The 21,022-nt window shown below is 33.1% G+C and overlaps 5 protein-coding genes across 5 annotated transcripts; 4 read left to right on the forward strand and 1 right to left on the reverse strand.

Annotated features, from left to right (window-relative positions):
• Positions 1-2,630: 2,630 nt before the first annotated feature.
• Positions 2,631-3,791, forward strand: TRIADDRAFT_60138 (uncharacterized protein; the record flags this gene model as incomplete). The annotated part of the gene is made up of 1 exon (XM_002116115.1): positions 2,631-3,791. The coding sequence occupies one exon, from the start codon at positions 2,631-2,633 to the stop codon at positions 3,789-3,791; it is 1,161 nt and encodes a 386-aa protein (XP_002116151.1).
• Positions 3,792-9,151: 5,360 nt separating this feature from the next.
• TRIADDRAFT_60139 (uncharacterized protein) lies at positions 9,152-10,793 on the forward strand (the record flags this gene model as incomplete). Its single annotated transcript, XM_002116116.1, has 4 exons — positions 9,152-9,319; positions 10,148-10,215; positions 10,400-10,439; positions 10,566-10,793. 4 exons carry the CDS (start codon positions 9,152-9,154, stop codon positions 10,791-10,793), a joined length of 504 nt encoding a protein of 167 aa, XP_002116152.1.
• Positions 10,794-11,282: 489 nt separating this feature from the next.
• On the reverse strand, positions 11,283-12,883 carry TRIADDRAFT_60140 (uncharacterized protein; the record flags this gene model as incomplete). The annotated part of the gene is made up of 5 exons (XM_002116208.1): positions 11,283-11,398; positions 11,721-11,833; positions 11,984-12,085; positions 12,333-12,499; positions 12,683-12,883. 5 exons carry the CDS (start codon positions 12,881-12,883, stop codon positions 11,283-11,285), a joined length of 699 nt encoding a protein of 232 aa, XP_002116244.1.
• A 597-nt stretch (positions 12,884-13,480) lies between these two features.
• Positions 13,481-16,254, forward strand: TRIADDRAFT_63390 (expressed hypothetical protein; the record flags this gene model as incomplete). The annotated part of the gene is made up of 8 exons (XM_002116117.1): positions 13,481-13,602; positions 14,603-14,645; positions 14,807-15,041; positions 15,182-15,281; positions 15,401-15,473; positions 15,616-15,762; positions 15,878-15,940; positions 16,038-16,254. The coding sequence occupies 8 exons, from the start codon at positions 13,481-13,483 to the stop codon at positions 16,095-16,097; spliced, it is 843 nt and encodes a 280-aa protein (XP_002116153.1). The 3' UTR covers positions 16,098-16,254.
• A 1,729-nt stretch (positions 16,255-17,983) lies between these two features.
• TRIADDRAFT_60142 (uncharacterized protein) lies at positions 17,984-20,199 on the forward strand (the record flags this gene model as incomplete). Its single annotated transcript, XM_002116118.1, has 4 exons — positions 17,984-18,158; positions 18,998-19,132; positions 19,685-19,783; positions 20,033-20,199. The coding sequence occupies 4 exons, from the start codon at positions 17,984-17,986 to the stop codon at positions 20,197-20,199; spliced, it is 576 nt and encodes a 191-aa protein (XP_002116154.1).
• Positions 20,200-21,022: the final 823 nt, after the last annotated feature.

Here is a 21,022-nt window from a genome sequence, read left to right on the forward strand (position 1 = left end):
AAAGCATCACTCATGGCGGATATAGAATGCTAGAAAATCAAGCCAACGAAACTATTCATTACTCTTCCGGTCATATCATTCTATCGTAATGGTAAATTTTCGAATGTTATACAAAAATTTATCCATTGGATAGATTGAACGTGAGAAGCAGACAACTGTACGGAATGTTTGATTCACAAAAAGCGCATATGATAAAATTGTTGCATTTTCCATTTCATTAATCTAATTTCTCACACTTTTATAACTTTAAAAATTAATTCAATCCAATGAGAGAGTAACTATTGTATACTGTTTCGATTTTCGGAATATAGTACGTGATTTCAACATTTAAATTCTAATATAATTTCACGATATCTAAATCGAATCGTGGTTGCAAAAATAAAGAACATTCCCGACAGTAATAACCTTAAGAGTCGGAAATAAAATACGAACACATGTTACACAATTATATTGCCAATTCTGGTATTGATAGAGTAACTTGATAAGATTATTATATCGAAATTGGATCTAAAAATCGTTAACCATAATATTTTCGCCTCCTACAATGATATGCTTTGATTCAAATTGACAGCATCAACAATTTGTGCACTTTTTTTTAGCCATTATTGATGTTATGAAACAGATAAACAGCCTTTAGTACACGATGTATTTAAACTGATAACATTTAATAAAATGATATTAAATTTGTTGATTTTTGACTACACTAAACAGTCTGGGTATTTCAAGCCACATAAGGATAATATCAAACAAGGTGACATAACTCCAATCGATAGTTAGCTACTATTGGCTAATGTAATAATAAACTTTTAAACCTTTTTTTATGTATTTACAAGATACATCATGGATTCTAGACGATATAATAATAATATTTTCATGGCCTACAAGACAATGTCGCTTCAGTGTCTATGTATGATTATCATCGTTAGTTTGATAATTGTAGCTAGAAATGTGTGTCAATTTTATACTTAAATAACAATAACATTCCAAATTGAATGATAATAAAGCCAAACAGTCAAATTATAAACACTTTCTATAACTTCAAAACTTGTCAACTTGATCATTCAACTTCAACATTGTAACAAAGATCTATTTTAGTGGTCAGTTGATGTTAATTATTTCAATTTTAAAAGCAATCGTTGTATGTTAACTACTGTCTGTATGTAGTAGACTTTGTAATAATAAGCATCATCAAAATGTTATTGTGGCCGAATTTGATCTCTTACTAATCGGTCTTCTAAAAATATTTGGAGAAGAGTTTCCTCCCCTTCTCTAGTTTGATTTCTGTTATTATCCATATCCAAGTCGGTTGAAAACATTGATAGATGCTGTATGAATTATCTTTGATAATGTATTTAGGTATAAAAATGGAGATCTTGATTTTATTACAAAACCATAATTAAAGATAAATCGTTATATTATCATTATCATGGTTACTTATCTTATCTGATAAATCTATAATGACGATGATTACTAGAACTAACTTTTGAATAGGTAAATAATAACACAAGTAGGTAATCAAAACAATTAAAAAAATGGATAAAAAAATGAATTTGTATTTCCAAGTAATAATGTTTCTTCCGAAGAGAACTAGACCACTTTGCAAGTAGGTGTAATGAATATCATCTTTTTTTGTCTTATAATAGGAAGTTGAAAATATCAAAGGTCAAATTTATGGTAGTTTATCGTTCTATAATTAGTAGTAATTGTATTAATATTCTATAGTTAGGGATGTGAATCAGCATCTGTAATTGGTCTTATTATAATCTGTCTATTCTATAATCTATAATATACTGTAATAATGTTTCTATGACTACTTGTATTAAATTAAAAGAAGTGATAGGAAAGCCTCTAGCTGATATTTAGGAGCATTAATAAACAATCTTAAAATTGTTTATGCCTACAAATTTTCTTTGGGACTAATAATCGATTCCAGATGAATACGATAAATTGAAGCCTAGACAGACATAGACACAAATAAAAATCTCTAGTACAATTATCTTTATTTAATCGTAACTCATCCAAATAAAAATAACATGGACTACCTAGTTATAAATTATGTCCGATTATAATTGAACATCATGTAATTGACGGCTCCTGGAGATGTATTAGTTTTGCTAGCTACCGCATAGAATGAATTTTCGATCGTTGCTCTCGTAAGTTCTCACCAGGGGTACCTGAGAGTATAGCTATGCCTAACGGTAAAAGCTATTAGCATCGGTAAATAATAAATAGCCCCTATAATTACATACCATGAGGGAGGGTCTCTATCAACAAAAGAAAAAATAGTTCAATAGACAACTATTGTTACTTGCCAGCTGCTTTGTATTTCAACATTAATACCACCCTTTTAGTGTCAGTAATGCTATTCCCAAATTTATTGCTTATAACCTGCTCAATTGACCAAAAGAAAAATAACAGACGTTTGGACATGGTGAGAAAAGTAAAAGCGATGTTTTTAGGGGGAAAAATGACAACTATTGTAATTCCTAGGGTATAACTGTAGCTGAATTGATGTTTCTTCAATCATTACAACATTTCCAATTTTGGGCGAAAAGCGCTACATGTCTGCTTCCATTACAACATTAAAATCAAATTATTGAAAAACGTAGTTTGATCACTATCAACCGACAATGAGTACTCCATTACAAGAAGCCAACTCTACCAATGTAACCAAAATCGATGTACCTCAAGTTGCCGCTTTTGCCTGTATCGGTACTATTACTGTTGCAACTAATTCATTCTTATTAATTGTGCTTGTTAGTAAACGGCATTTAAGAACTGCATCTAATACTTTATTGGTTAGTACATTAATTGTTGGCATCCTTTTTGCCTTGTTATATTTAATACCGCGATGGGCTATCCCTTACACCGGCCAGTTACCTATTTTATGCGCGCTTTTGCCATCAATTGGCCAAGCATTCTTTATTAATATTAATCTTCATGTTTGTAGTATTAGCTTAGAACGATATATATGTATCGCTAATCCATTTTTATATGATCGAATTGGCAAAAGGAGAAATTTTATAATCTTAATAATCTTACTTTGGGTTACTTCAACTATTTCTCAATTTATACCGTTATTCACTTTTAAGCCTATTAAATCAACATGTTACTACTGGGCCGACGACTTGGTTGCTCAAAGATATTTCCTTATTGCTACATTTGTCATTTTATTCTTCGTACCACTGACAATTATTGTAGTATCGTATTGCCGCATTTACGTTATCGTTAACCTTCATGTTGCACAATTCCAACAAATAGTTAAGCAACTAAATAGTAATAAAGAGAAATTAACAAAAGATAGGAAAGCAATCAAACAAATCGTAGCCATGATTTCTGTATTTATCATCTCATTTCTACCTTTCGTAATTGAATTTTTGATCTGGCAAGATAAAGAATTTGAAGGGTCTGAAGCTGACATTATTACTTTACGAGTAACACAATTTTTGGCTTTTAGTTATCCTGCAATTAGTCCCCTTTTATGTTGTTGGTTTAAAGCTAACCTACGTAGAGAAGTTAAACGGTCGTTACATTTGTGTTGGCAACGGAATGATAGTACTAGTACAACGACTGCTAACATGATTAATTACGAAAGCCGATACAGAACTATTGATTTTAGTACTCGTCCTTCAATGGCCTTACTTCAAGAAGAAGCTAAAAATGGTAAAAAATCGTTACCAGACTATAGCGAAGCCAATGAAACCCATAGTCCTTCAGAGAAAAGTGAAGGAAACGATGATAGTTCAAGGAATCAAGATGTCAAAGTCATAAACAATTCCACTATAGTTTAGACAGCATTCCGATATTGTAATACCTTAGCATTACCCCATATTGCTTTCATAAACCTTGGCACCAATGATGGTTATAGATATTGTATCAAAATTTATTCTATTCGCTTTCAGAGAAATTAAAGCTAGTCAAGATCATATAATTCTTGCTAGATAGAAAGCGCCTTATACGATGTTATCAGTCTGATAGCCTCTGTAAGTTATACTCGTATTATCGTGTTCTTATATGATATGGTTGATATAATCTAATTGACTGTAGATAGCTAAATGTTGGAGTTGATAATTTATAATCTATTTAAAATTTTTTGTCCGAGGTTAAATCGTGACAACTATTTTATTTTATGCTTATATTTTCCGCCAGTAGAAATTAAAAATTGTATTATGTTAATAATTTCAACATAGCATGATCAGTTTAGGATTTATCTAATTTGAGTTTTAACGTTATGTCGAAATTGTAACGTATCAAAATCAAATTAGACTTATTCTATCAATTTCATATTACTGTTGAATATTGACACACTACAGGTCTTTATTCAAAATATAAGTATTGCTAGGATGCAATTTAATTCTGATTATCTGGCATCATAATTACATAAAATTGACCCTTCGGTAACTATTGCATCACTCAGTAGGAGACTTTTAAGAAAATGTAAATAATGAATCGTATGAGCTCCCTATTAAATTAATAAATTTTTAAAGATATTTTTTTACATTAAATTTTCTTAATCAGACAAACATCAGCTTTATCATTTCTACTTGAAAGTTTTAAAGCGTGTCTTGATTGAAACCTACAATTATCACGATCTTATGCTGTAAAAGTATTTCTATTGATAATTTTAGTCAAAATGATATTGTAGTCAATCCTGATTATTGTCTTGCTATTTCTTGTATCGTTTAAACGGTATATTGGTCATATAGCTAGCTAAATTATTGTATTATAAATGATATATATATGTATACTGTATAATATTAATAATATAATCCTTCAAGACAATGTAACTGTCTACATAAAATGTGAAACATTTCCGTGAGTCTATAATAAAAAATTTCATATTCATTTCTTTTATACTTGACCATATAACTATCATTAACTGGTTATCTTATAATTTAATGGGGCGCTAAATGGAAATTTTTTATCTACAGCAGCTTGAACATGAAACGGTTGCATGCCGTAGTTTTTGCTATTAATCAAATATTCTAGTCTTATCAGACAAAGTATGAGAGTATAATAGGGTAGATAGGCAGTTTATCTTTTGGTGTTACTGTTTATATATGTATTGTACGCTGGTAAAGAAGGCTAACAATGTTATAATTGTTATTTCAGTTCTACACTATTTCAATGTCGTAAAGTACCTTGATCAATAATTTATTCCTGGGAATATAATACCGGATGCAGCCTTCTATCCCTCGTACTATATTATCTTGACACTTATAAATTATTTGAAATTGTATATATCAGTCGATGCTATTTTAGAAGCATTCATAAAAAACCTCAACGCTAAGTGAACTCATTATAATATATGATCAATTCTTAATTATGAGTTATTAATAAATTTTTATTTACGACTAATTATACTTTACTATACCTATTAAAATTAAAACGTTGATCCTACTTAAAACCTTTCATGGATACACGTTATATTAATTACCCTTGAGAAATTCTATTGTTCCACATTTGGCATAATTGCCCTTTCTGATGATATGGCATACAACCTTCTTATTTCTCTTACCAAAAGAATGATACTATCCAATTTAATTAATCGTTCTCTTGGAACTGTCATTATAAGTATTTATATCATCAGTTAGATCGATTGACAAATTATGGTTATTATCGATCATGATCATTCCCACAACACTATATACATAATAGCCGATGGGGTTAACCACCTTTTTTTTACGATGTGCTAGTATCACTGGTTACACAGTAAAGTAGGCACAATTACGGTAACACAGTAATTACCACTGGCAAGCTAATTTCATGCTTTTTACGACCTATTTTTAGTTCTATTCTTATACTGAACGTCTGCTCCTGCCTATGATATCCTAAAATAAATAATACATTATTTCTAATTATAGTAATATTTAACTTACTTCAATTTCGATTACGGAATGTGGTAGAGTACAGTGGTATATCACAGTAACTAGTTGTGAAGTGCCATTGTATAGTTCGGCTCTGTACCAATTTATGGTGGATCTTTTAAACAGTTTTTTAGAGGGCACGTTCCAGGTTCACTTATTTAAATCTTGAACAATCTAGTTATTAGACTACAAGTTGACCCTTTTACGCTGTAACATACTGTTACTGAACGTACACTTGCGAAGTAGAGGTTTCTATTATATTAAAAAAACAATAACATCTTCTGGGAATTATTTAGTCTTATCAGATATTCTAAAGATATGGCATACAACATTTTCGTGTATTATGATTTCTGTTTGAGAAGTTTTACAGTTAGCGTACAATTTCTAATTAATCAGTAATACTGCCAACAGTCTTAACTATCTAATTCCCGGCTGCATAGACTCTAAGCTTCGGTAGGATACTTGTTGAAATTAGCTTGTTTTTATGAATATACTCGTATAGTGTTGCAAACTAACTGCGAGTCTACGACGATTTTTATGTAGGTATTCGTATAGTGTATAATTATATAGTTAAAGACCTCTAAGTATCAGCCTGTATCCGTATTTAGGAAAGAAAATTCATAATCTGGTTATACAAAATTATAATATAGATATTTACGGTAGTCTTTATTGTTTTTGAAGAATTATTTGATTAAGTTACATTATGTCACATATTAATTTCGTCAACTATCAGGATTTGTGGCCAAAAATTGAAATTCTGATTGAAAATTAACATTTAGAATATTTTTTTTACAGTAAATATTTCAAATGTCAGTACATTTTATTTTCTATTACATGTTAAGGTAATATCGGGTCATCTAAAGTAACGTAGTGAATCAAAATTAAATTGTTTTATAATATCTTCTCGGTTAAATCTGAGTATATTACAAAATGAGGATTTTTAAGGTGTTTTTTTTTTAACTTGCTATTCTTTGTATATCTTCAATGCACTGATTAGGAATAAAATAAAGAGGCTGAATAGATGAAATGTATTTCATATTGATGAGCAATTACTGTAAATGTACGCATTGTGGATAGTTGCCATAAGTCTGTCTAGATTTGATGATAAACTGTAATTAATAATTAGAAAGTCGTTTCACTTGAGAAGGCACGTCTAGCAGTCGGACGGTTTCCTTCAAAATACAAAAACCTCGCAAGTCTGGTTTCAAACTTAATTATTATCTTAAATGGCAGTATTAAGGCATTGTATAATCAGAACATGATAGTATACTTAAAATTTAAATTGATAAAGGAGCACATGGTAATATCATAAAATTGATACTGGCTATTCGTATAAGTGTGCATTCTGAATTCACCACAAGTAATTATTTCCTTACAAAATTACTGTATCATCTCATAAAAGTTTTCACCGAACTATTCGTGTATATGAAATTAAGAATGTATTGGTACGATTTAAAGTGATTATCTATATTAATTTGCTATTATCGTATAGTCATAGTAACGTTTTCTATTTTAAACATCCGTCAAAGTCTGACCTTTTTGAAAGTGAAAATAACAGATATCATGGAGAATATTAAAAATTTAATTCATTTGTACAGCTATTTCATCATTTGCCTGCAACGCATACAGTATTTGCAGTACGGTATTGCATCTAATTCAAAATTAATTACTGCTTTGTTCCTTCATATCCTTTATTTTAATACCTAATTAATTACATTCTCGCTACGGTATGCAAAAGGTATCCTAAAAATTAAAAATCAGAAGGAAGCGTCCGAGGTACCGAGGATCAATAATACTTATAGCAGTACTTGTATAAGGCATGAGCGTACTTTACGTTACTATACTGACGATACCTATGACAATGTAACGTGAACTACAAGGCCACTACTTAATTAATTATACAGAATGTAATATATACTGTCTAGTATAAATTGGTCAGGGCATGAACTACTTGGGAAATATTATTTCTTTAGATTGGATAAGAAGGAAGTTGCAAACACAGGCCAGGGATAGCTATAAAGCTAAAAAGAAACCGAGAGTGACCAGAAATGATCGTTTAGTACCGTGTAGGCAAAATGTAGAGGATAACCATTTTGTGACACTGTTAGCCATTTCAATCGCAAATATACTACGTATGCTGTACTACTATCTTCACCCAAGAGCTGCCAGGTTGAATTTGTGCACAACCTCTCCCCAAAATGCACGTCATTATTATACTAATGGATTTAATGCCCATTTTTTGGGGGGGGGGTACTGGATGTCCATATCATGTTTCTCCATTTCTCTTAATTTTAAAATAAATAAAATAAAATGAAATTAATTAAATTAATTAATTATTAATTAATTAACAACTACAGTATATCCAGGGTACATCTGTACTGTACTCATGATGTGTGGATGTGTGTGACACAGTCGACGGTAAGGACTTCTGAAGTCCATACTGTACTGCTATTTCTTCATAAAAAGTCCGTTATCGTATGACGCGAGATGCAGTACAGTTCTCTGATATTCTACTACTTTACTACAGTATACAATCTCGTACAGTACAGTATATACTACTGTAATCTCGACAGTATACTGTAGTAAAATGGACCAACACTGCGCATGCTCATAGCCAAAGTCAGTCGTGGAACTGTATGAGTCATTCTATTTGTTACATCAGTGATTCAACGGCAAAATCGCTAGCAAAAATAAATTTAATCTCTTTCCTCAATTTGATCAAAGTAAACGATTAACAGTGATCATTCATTGGTTTCTTTGGATTATTAATAATCTGTATACGTTAATCCGTAGTTGGTCGATTCCATTCTAAGCTCAGGCATGGTTTGGTGTTAACGTGATTTCATCTGTTTCATAGAATCCATGGTGCTGATGATTTTACAGCAATCTCAAGACGTCCAAGATAATTCGTACATAGTAGGTCAAGGATAAATTAGAGAGAAGATCAGCAGATTGGTGGTGATTGTGTATGCAGTAGTGTTGACGAAATTGATTGAAGGGAGTTTATCTTGTATCGCTCCTGCATGTAGTAATAGCATAATTTATCATAGTTATACCAACAATACCACACTATATCTTTTATAAAATAGACGTGTTGAACTAGAGAGGCTCTTTCAGAGATTAGGTATCGTACTGTAAAAGGGTACATGGACTGATCCTTCTAATATTATTATATGGTGCATACTTGAATCAACTTAACCGCAGCAATAATCATTAAAGCAAAGCGATTATCAAATTGAAATTTTCATCAGTAATTTGTCGATCGAATATTCAATATCATTAAAATGGTTGCCAGCAACAGTTTTCGCTCTTACGTTTGGGATCCATGGTTGATCATTGCCCAGATACTTTGTTTGATTTCAACATTTTATATTTTCTTGGGGTTATGGATGACGCTAATGAACTTGATACTTGGACATCCGCGTACTCTAGATGAATTTTTCGTATATCAGGTAAAGTACAACCCACATTGTATGTACTGTATATACGTATGGTTTAGTACTTCGCAATGTAATGCCTAATTGGTATAGTGGGATATTCTGTACGAATTCTTCCCACCATATGTAACTATATTTACTATATTACAATAATAAAAGTCATCGAGGTAGGGACCTTTTTCCTTTTCCCCTATCATTACGGTAATATACAGTAATATTGCAAAGTTTAATGGCATATAACTCTGTGTAGAGTGTGTAATGTATCCGTTATACATTTAATTTCGGACATTCAAAAATAATTTATCAAATATCACTATTGTGGATTACGCCACAATATAACTGGTTATGCTATATCAGAAAGATTGCATCGATTTTACTTCATTTTTTGGCAGCTAGTACTATATATATATACAATACGATTCTAAAAATCGTATACGAGCATAGCGATAAATCACTGCTGTGATGGAGTACTTTCGTACACTGTTAAAGACCATGATATTTCTGATTAACTTCATTAAATAAATGACTTTCCTGTAAGTACAGGATCTACAGTATCTCTCTCTCCCATAAGTGTATAGGGTCAGTCAATTAATTATCGCTGTTGGGTTTTATCCGTGTTCATGACGATGAGTACATATATACACGCATACTAAGAAGTTATATTTTTAAGTAACCATATATTTCAAGTCTAAATTTTAATCAATATCATATACAAATGTAAGTTTGGGTTTATTATCTGTAGCCTTCTGTCTGTATATTGTTGTTTATAGTAATTGATCATGATATCCTATAGCGAATTCTTTTTCACATGGAATACCTTTGTATTATCAACTTAAAATGTAGGAAATTGTATTTTCATCTGGTAAAGGACGCATGATTATGATTGCATTTCTTATTAATTCTCTAACTTGGTAAGTGTATGAATCTGTGATTTGTGTAGCGTATCGAGGGCTTAAGATACCAATATTTTCGATTTTTATTTATAGTTTCTGCATCAGGGTAATACGTATACTAAAACCATATTAAAACGTATTATCAATAAGATTAGATAAAGCGATACTAATCATGATGATGTTATTATACTTTTAATCTTAGTGCTGCTGGCTTATGGGTTGTTGTTAGGAGAGCAAAACAGGTAAAATGATTTCCATATCATCAATCGTAACGAAATCGGTGTTCTACTAATATGAACAGAAGAGGCACCTATACTATACAATCTATTTTCGATATTAATTCACGTATTGTGTTCTCCTTGATTCAGTGTTTAGATTTTTCTGCAACGGTGTACTTTATTCACTTTATATTTTGCTGTGCATACGCTGGATTCCCTCAATCATTATCGTGGTGGATAGTCAATATGATTTGTTTATCTGTCATGGCAATAACTGGAGAGTATTTGTGTATGAAAACTGAATTAGCTGCTATACCTGTGACTATAGTAACATCTAATAATACTAATATCAATGATAAGAGTAATGTTAATGATTAAAAATAATTGAATGTTTAGAGTCGAAAATGGAGATCTACTGCTATAACTGCAATCTTTGAAATGATATACAGCTTGTTCAATTAAGTCAATTTGCGATAATTGTACTCGAAAATGACCTTTTTCATAAAATTAATTTATTGTATGAGTAGTTGAAAATATTATTTAAAGATGATATCATACAAGATGTAGCTTAATTTAAATTCTGAATAATAACAATGCTTATAAATAGTAAAATTTTAACAAATAAAATCAGGAAAGAATTTCGTTATCAAACAATATACACAGTACAAATGCGATATTAAGTTTGCACGGTATAATTTACAAAAACGGAAACATACGAGAAGTCTTCAAATAGTAGGTAAATTGTCATAAAGGCATTGTCGATATTATGCTGTCAATAACGAATGAATCCACTATCATAAGATACCGGAGAGTCCATGCAATGACAAATCTTGTCAAAGCTTATATGAAGGATGCAGTAAAATGAAACTAGTCCGGTTTGGAAAGGATTTTTTCTTTCCATAAGTTGTAGCTTATCTGATTATCGTCACTCTCATCATCAGATTTAACCTCACTTTTGTGTAGAGCCCGATTTTCAGTTCGATCTAAACGTGATAATAAAAGCGAAATTTCGTATTAATTGCTTGGCGAAGAGCACAAATGGCAGATATGAAGGTGATTTATGTCATTATGACCTATTGGAATACCAAGTCGATCTAAACTATTGTTGCCTAGACGCTTGCCCTTCGTTTCTTTTCCTTCTGCTATTTTCATTAGATATTAAGAAAACGTTTTGAAAGCTAATAAAGGAACGCCATGAACAGAATAATGCTACTGAAAATACGCTCAATTTGAGCTATTTATAATTCACCTATAATTCTGTAGAGAATATTAGTTATTTAACTACAAGAAATTCATGATTAGTACCTTCAATCTGTCGTAGGCAGGCTGTTAGAGATTCACATAGATTAGAAAACATGCCTTTGCTGATAGATGCTTTGCTATAGAGCTTATCCTTGCTAACCCTTACCTTTAAATGCCTACAGTCGGAGAATGAATTGGTTGATTTTTAGATAATTATCATAACTTTAGGATGTACTAGCGACTTTGTTGTAATTTACCATGTACGAAGGTACATGTAAGATGGCGTATTTATAACAAATGCATCATGCTTGCGGTACACGGCTTACCTGCATGCAACACAGAGAGCTGCAGCCGGAAACTGAGGCTTTGTAATGTCAATGCAGTTGTTATTACCATTGGCACATTTACTATTTACGTCTACTGCAAACCTGCATGGAGTAATTGGAATGGTGCTTTTTGTCATTACAACTTTTCAAATAGTCATAAATTATGTACAATATAGGGATCAATTTTGATCCTTTTATAAACAAATTCTATTGAGGTACAATGACTAGGTAATAAATAAATACAATTCAGGTCGAGGTAGCGAATTCATTGACTATCGATACTGCATAAAGGATATGATTTCTTTTGCTACAGGTGTTAAGAAGTAGACAATTAACGCACTGTACAAACCTATCGAGTAATTTTTCAGCCAAAAGCTCAGCATTGCCTATGCAATTTGCGAAAACGGCTAGTTCTTTTACCGAGCATGGCTTGGATGCATTGAGTAAAACTTCGTATGTTTTATACATGGTATTATACACTTTTCTTGATGTTCCTGCTAATTTTGCAGCAAGTGCCTAGCCATCAATATTGGATAAGAATATACAATATTAATGCCGGGGAAGAAAGTCATGACTGACGACAAATTGTATTATTATCAATTAACATTAAATCATGTTTATCGAGGTGAAATGATGAATTTTGTTTTCTATTTTGTATCATTCATTCATCATTACGTTTGCAATAACAGGTAGACCAACCTTATCGACAGACTCATCAAAGAGTGTCGCTGCCAAGTCAATGCATATCACAATTCTGGACGAAGAGGTAGCCGGCAGTAACTTACTTGCATTATTATTGCAGCGAATAGTAGCTAATCGATAGAATTCGGCTGCTTTCCCTAAAACTGGCTTATTTTCTACTAATAAACGAGCACCATAGTTGGCAATTTGTTTCTCCATACCAAATTAGTGTGCAGACCAGGTAGGCATTGGCATTGATTTGACGACTAGGTGGTGTCCACTCGTATTGAAGGTTCAAGCTGTGCTGTGTCGCTACAGTACTACATACTGTATATACAGTACAGTACTGTAAGATACTGCACTGGACACTGACGTCAGATACTGGACGGAAAGTCGCACGGACTGCTTGGATCTTGAAATCTGACCCTTGACCACCTACAGTACATACTGTACAGTGTACAGTACAGTTGGCTACGGTTGCCAGTACACGTACTGTACAGTACTGCTTGTAAACATCAAACATTACCCAATGAATTGCAGTGAAGAAAAAGCGTAGTACAGTACTGTACGGTACAGTACGGTACTGTACGGTACAGTACGGTACTGTACTCGTACACATGGAAATCGTACTCCGGTAATAGCGGTATTTTTACTACATCCACTTCTCCATGCTAGCAGTACATGCGAGTCTCAAGCGGTTGCAAGATGGCATATTTTCGTTTAGCATCATCTGTTGGATGTCGAAATTTAATCGCTAATCATTCATGGAAGCGAATGAGCACAGCAGCTGAGATGCTGCCAGCTAATGTAAAGGATATGCTTCCGCCGGGCACTTTTAACGGTAAAGTGGCGTTTATAACCGGAGGTGGCACAGGGATCGGTAAAGGCATAGCAACTAACTTGTCCCGCTTGGGTGCTTCTGTTGTCATCACCAGCAGGTTGGTGCGATGACATATCAATCTTTTAAATAATCTTATTCGTTCTTAAACTTGATATGATTAATAAATTCATACTGTACTGTACAATATACCAACATCAAGTATACTGTAAGTACTGTAAAATGGCGCAGAATTCTTGATGAAAATTCAATCGAAAGATTTTATTATTTTTACAATATCCTGCTGATGCTGAGTGTGTGTTGTGTACGTAAAGTAGGAGATGCTGTTACTAGATGTTAAACGTACGATATGATAGCTGAGCAGCGAGTATGAATGATCTGTAGTAAAGTACATTCTATAATCCCTAGGCCTGATCCATTTCTACTAAAGATCATGTTTCTTTATACTAACACCACACTCGTCTGCATAAACAACATCAATATTATTATAATTATTTACTGTTAGTTTAATAATATAATTATAAAATATACGTATATACTATAATGTAGTGAACTTAAAACCGATGCTACATTAGCTTTTGCTAGTTTAACAAATTTAATGGTGCGTTGGATACGTATAGCCATAAACTACTAAATCTCTCGCGAAATTGAGTAGTCCATGGTATAACATACCGTATTGACGGCGTGATACAAGAGTCTATATGCAAATTCAGCATAGAGTATGGGATGGTAACCCCCCTGCTCGTGATACTGCGCGTATTTTACGTAAATGTACTATTGTAATATGAAATTTAGTGTAGTTGTATTAGTTACAACAAATTAAATCAACTAATTTAGATGAGAGGAGTAATTACTTATATTTTGGTTAGCAACTTTGAGTTACTTGGTCAATGACAATTCTATTAAAGTAAAGTTAATGCTGTAACTGTATTATTCACATATCCAATATAATAATTAATTGAAATACATACGATCTATAATTCAACATAACTACGCGTATGTAGATCATTTGCAGCTATTATGACTTGCACATTATTGTGATTATGATTGTAAGATAATTGATAGCAAACGTCACGGATAATTTATCTAATTAATTATAGGAAGATTGATGTTTTAGAGAAAACAGCTGCAGAAATTTCTGATGTCACAGGCAATAAGGCTAGTTTACAGTGTCTGAAATAAAAATTGCGATATTACTTTAATGAATGGTATCCGTTGCAAATTTACTAGATTTTAAAGATAATGCATACAATAAATTAATGAAGTATTTTGATGATTCTAAAAGAATATTTTTGCCGTTATAGGTCTACCCTATTCAGGCTGATGTACGAGATGCAACAGCAGTTACAAAAGCTGTAGACCAATGTCTTAATGAGGTTGGCTTGCCGACTCTTATTGTCAACAATGCTGCAGGAAATTTTGTTTCTCCAACTGAACGCCTAAGTGCAAACGCTTTCAGAACAATCGTTGAAATCGTATTACTGGGAAGTAGTAATGTTACTTTAGAAATTGGCAAGCGATTAATCGAGGCCCAGAAAGGTCAATCTCACTTAGTCGACTAAATTTTATGCTTGAAGTCGTCTATTTTTTCCAATCTATAGCCTTTACTATAATTTGGTATAGGCTATATCCCACACAGTCGTTTGTTGAATGATCTTAATGCAATATTTTCGATTTAGCTGGTGCATTCGTATCGATATCCACAACTTATGCCGACGTTGGATCTGGTTTTGTTGTGCCATCTGCTTGCTCTAAAGCGGGAGTAAACGCTATGGTTAGGTAATCCAGAATAAACTCATAAGCTAGATGTGGTGGATAATGTATTTTCATTGATAGTAAATTGATTGATTTATTTATTAGATTGCATTGTAAATAATATAGTGATTAACTTTTTCAAGGTCTCTCGCAGCAGAGTGGGGGCGTTATGGAATGCGATTTAATGCTATTGCTCCTGGAGCTATTGAAACTAAAGTAAATTCCTTTGTATATAATGCTACTCTTGATATTATTTTGCAAATACTTCCACATTATATTGGCATATCCTTTTACTAGATTGCAAAAATACGCTGTAGTTATCGTAATACTAAGTTAATACCTGGATTATATTATTAAGGGTGCAATGAGCAGGCTTGATCCTACCGGTGGATTTTATAAAAAGGCTATCGAAAGGACACCTGCTGGTAGATGTGGGCAAATTGGCGAGCTGGCTAATTTAGCTTCTTACTTACTTAGTGATTATGCAAACTGGCTAAGTGGAGAGGTAGATTGTTACAAATAGTTATCAAAGCTGGCAATATTATGGATTTAAGAAATTTGCAAATCATTTATTTTGATATATACGATGAATATTTTACCCTCTTTAAAATTCCTGGTAGGTAATCAATCTTGACGGTGGTGAAATGGCATACATGGCTGGACAAATGAACGCGCTGTCGTCGGTATATTTCTCGGAGCAACACTTATCTTATATTATTAATTATCATTTAGTACGTTATTAACGGCTATTTGAAACTCATTATCACATTTTACGTTTAGGTATCTAGTAAAGAGTGGGATTTGATGGAGAAAGCCATTCGATCCGTTAAAGGATCGTAATATACTGTCAAGCCAAGAAACTCACTTGCAAGTTGAGAAATTTGCAGATTTATTAACTTCAAAGTGCAAACCGATAGATGTGCGTTTTCTTGATACCTTACTTGCACGACGCTAAAGAATAATCCAGATTTTTGGTATATAATATTACTATAGTTTGCCAATGCTGCACTTTGTATAAGATTTAAAAGGATGTTGCTGATTATCCATAATACTAATTAACTAATCCCAAATTAATAAAATAAAGTCTACATTATATTCGTACACACCAGTTGGATGGATGATTTTATTCTTGAAGGTACATACTTGTATATATGTGGTGAAGCATCATGACTAGGGTTAATTATAGGGGAATTTTAATTACTAATTATAGCATGTTCGAGTTTATATGGCTGAAAATCTTTTTTCGTACTCAGTATTGTGTCGCTAGATACAGTAGATGCTGTACAGATATTGTAGAATATTTAACGGTTTCTTAAGGATACACTATCAGTTATAGAAGGTAGTAAACCAGACTCCATAATTACTCCTAGCTCGCCACCCTGCTAGTGGTTTGCAATAATGCAATTTGAGCGTTTACTACAGTTATTACAGTATACATATACTGTCATTACCGTTTCTTCGACCGAGTGTATCTGAGTGTACACTGTACAGTACATGTACAGTAAGGAATGCCTCGCTAATGAGCAACAAGGCCAAAATAAGGCAAAATCTTCAAGCGCCTTAACGTCTAAATTAAAGCCTTTTCAGCTGCTAGTGCGATTTCCAAATCTGTTCTACTGTATACAGTACTGTACACTGTACAGGGTGTAGAAATTCGATCTAGATTAAAAAAAAACAGATAAAATGATCAAAACTTTAAGCAGATATACAGTTTTATGGGTTTTATTCGAAAATAAATCATAAAAATATTCACTGACTTATCTAGAAAGAAATTCTACACCTTGTACAGTACAGTACAGTACTGTACACTGTATAAGTACAGTACAGTACAGTACGTACAATACTAAGTACAGTAGTTTTCTAGTTTTGACTGTGCTTTACTATAGAAACCACTGTAGTGTGCTATGGTCATAAACTACTAGAAACAACACCTCAGACGAACGGACTTTTCATATCAGATAAGGCCGTAAATATCGATAAATAGCTACTCCGTATAGATGTTCCGTGCCTGTTTTCTAAATCACTCGTATCGATTTGAATATTACTAGTACAAACTCCCGTCGCTTTGCCGACGGTTTACGATAATGTGCTCATTTAACAGATAGTATTACCATTTGATAGACCTGTCAGAGGTTCAGTAACTTTATAGTTTATACCGTGTACTGTACTATGGCCATACTGTGTACTGTTTTACAATACATTGTATTGTGCTTTACAGTACTGTACAGTACAGTACGTCAGTGACTGTACTGTACACTGTAAACGCTAGAATCCGTTGAACGTGAGTTTTTCCCCACTGCTAGATCATCGGATTTGCCTCGCCTGGAGTTGGAAACATTTTCTAGTTAGCATCGACTGTTTGTTGTGTGAAATCCACCATGCTTTCCCGTTTTGTTGTACGCTCTACTACTCTCGTACAGTATTTTAATACAGCAGTGTACAGTACGGTATGCCCATTATGGCCATACTGTACTGTACAGTACTGTACTGTGTACAATTTTACAATACATTGTATTGTGCTGTACTGTACAGTACACCGACGCCTTGACGCACAGTGTACAGTACAGCACTGTACAGTACTGTACTGTACGCCAGTGACTGTACACTGTAAACGCTAGAATCCGTTGAACGTGAGTTTTCCCCACTGCTAGATCATCGGATTTGCCTGGCCTGGCGTTGGAAACATTTTCTAGTTAACATCGACTGTTTGTTGTGTAAAATCCATCATGCTTTCCCGTTTTGTTGTACGCTCTACTGTCACACGACATTTAGCTAGAAAATTTCAGTCAAGTAGCCATGTAGCCAATGCTGAAGCCCCTGCAATTAACCAACAACTTAGGGCATTAGAAGAAAAAGCCAAGGGGCCATGGAAAGAATTAAGTGCGCAGGAAAAGATTGCAAGTAAGTTGAGCCTGCTTGCAAATTGATCAGCGATAGCCCATCGTTGGTGCTATGACAGTTCTTCTGTGCTTATTTGATCGCCTTTAAAGCTTACTAATTAATAAACAAACTATCCACTCGATTGAATCAGTACTTGTGTGCCTTTTATATTAACTTAATTATATTGACTTTTTTGATGGAGCCAATGATGAACGCATACAGTGCATTTCGTACGTCCAACTGCTGTACTGTAGATTGTATTGACTACTGTGACATAGAACGTGCAGGGGCTAATCCAGATGGGTAATCGTGACTATGGATCGCAAAAACCATACGCGCCATAGACTCTTTAGATCTAGACGACTTGAATGAGAGACAACTGGGTGAAAAATGTCTCCTCAAATTATTTTACACTAATCATAAGTGGTTTGCATAAGAAATAGTACAGTTGAATACTTTTTCACTAGCAAACTTTGGCCGTTGATCGTTTCAGATTCTCAATGTCAAGGGAATACAATATGGGATAGCGATAGTCCTGTAGGACATACGGTATCAAAGTCTATCCTCAACATACTGCTTCTTGTGCTCTAGAAAATAGTCATCTACACTTCATCAAATCTTAACATACTATTTGCCCCATTTGTTCATGCTTTAGTGAAATTTTTTTCCTTACTGTGTTTGCCCTAAATAAGTTGTAGTATGCCATTTTGGTTTTGCTCGTACAGTGACTGACTGGACGCGTAGTAGTAGCACTACTGTATATACACGTACGCAGATCTCCGAACGAAGCTGCGCATAGACGTATTATGCTTCTTTTTTCTATTTTTTATTTTTTTGTAATAATAAATATTCCTTTCTAGTTTACCGTCAGTCATTCAAGACAACTGTTGCTGAACATAGAAAACCTGGTCCATCGAAATGGCAACCCGTATTTCTTGGAACTTCGGTGTTAATACTAGTCGCTACCGGTATTTTCATGTTTATGAAAGCAAAAAGTAAGTCTACATCTCTATACCAACTTGTTTCATAGGTGGATGGATTTTAGAATAGAGAGTACATGCTAGTAGGAAATTGATGTTAAACGTAGGTAGTGTTTTTTAACCTTGATGTAGGGTATCATAGTTTATCGATATAGGAAATGTTATATCAATTTTACAGCTTTACCTACGGCACATCTTACCTTACATCAATGATACCGTAGAGAATGGTTTTCTTAGCAGTGCTATAATAGCAAATGGAATGCTATGCCGAATAGGATAGTAATAACGTGCTACCATTTCTTTTCATGCAGATGATATTACTGTAAAGTAGCCTCTGATAAAAGTATTATTACGTAATAAATACAATTGTGGATTAAATGACATATCATTGTACTAATGACGCTAATCTGTTAAAAGTATAGCGTTATGAAAGTTACTCATGTACAAGGCTTTTCCTTACAGTTATCGCTAGCAGTTGATATTCAACTTGATCGCACACTTAGCCTAAATCCTAACGCAGGAATAATAATTTTAAACATTGTCAATTTTACGTTATGCCTTTTATAGTCAGTCCACCAACTCCACGTACAATCAATAAGGAATGGAAGGAAGCTCAAAGACAAAGATTACTTAGTCAACAAGCTAATCCTATTGAAGGCATGTCTAGTAAGAAATAGAAAGTCACAGAATAGAATTTCAGCTGCATCGCGATGTTTGTGGTTTATGAATGTTATTATGAAACGTAAATATCCATCTATATTTTCCAACCACTGACACATTTTAAGTTGTTTCCATCTACAGTACATATACATTGTTTACGGATCTATACCTTGCAATGTGACAGTCTTGCACTGGCATTCCTCAAATAATGAGACAATAATATAAAAGATTGTGGAAAAATTACCGTTACTGTAGCACGTTATTGTATTTTGTGGTTAAAACCTACCTTTAGCGATGTGTTCAGTGAACTAGAAGGCTTGGCATGTAACAATTTATGCTTTCAGATTTTTAAGTATTATGATCATAATGGATATTACGGAAATTGCTTTCATTTTACTTCCTGCTATGTTGTAGTAACTTGATCGTTTTAGAATTGGAGAATAAATATCTTTAAAAATCGTACTGTGGTTGTATCTATCAGATTCGCCCGTTTGATTGATTTATCTTATGCGTTCAGCGCAATTTTATGATCGATACAGTTTCTGATATCATGCATTCAAACCAACATACCATACCAATATTAGAATTCATTGACTTGAAAAAATTTACTACTGAAAAATAACTAGTTTGCTTCATTTCAATTTCGGCGTTGCAAGTTACAACCGACCTATTTGGACTTTATTCTATTCATCATATCGAACTAGAAGTGCATTACATTTGCGATAAAAAGTATTTATTCTGCCAGTGTGTACAAAGCGTAGGCATGAGATAGTAAAAATTTTATCCTCACTTTAAAATTTACAATAACTGTTGGAATCAATTGACAGTTACTTATGTAAAAAAATAGAATGATGCAAAATTTAAGCTCGCTGGGGATCTTAACAAATTAATATTACACAGTGTATAGAACAACTTTATCGCCAAAATATAAAAATGGCAAAATCGAGGATTTGCAATCCCAACTGATGCCGTATTAGTATAAACTTTTTAAGGTACAGTACTAGATATCGTTAAATCATTTTTAATGTAGTATGTTCTACAATTTCAATCATAAATATAAGCATCGCCAATTAAATTGTGATAAAGATCATACTGTAAACAGAGTAACCAATTTTTTCTAATACGTCATACGCAGATTCTCTAAAAAAATACTTTTACGCTTGATAGTAAAAACTTGGAAGAACATTAATACACCAAATACTGCATGAGTATACGGTATAGTCGAGATCTGCATAAATCGGTGGT

This window comes from Trichoplax adhaerens, genomic scaffold (genome assembly GCF_000150275.1).
Source record: "Trichoplax adhaerens TRIADscaffold_14 genomic scaffold, whole genome shotgun sequence".
NCBI lineage: Eukaryota > Metazoa > Placozoa > Uniplacotomia > Trichoplacea > Trichoplacidae > Trichoplax > Trichoplax adhaerens.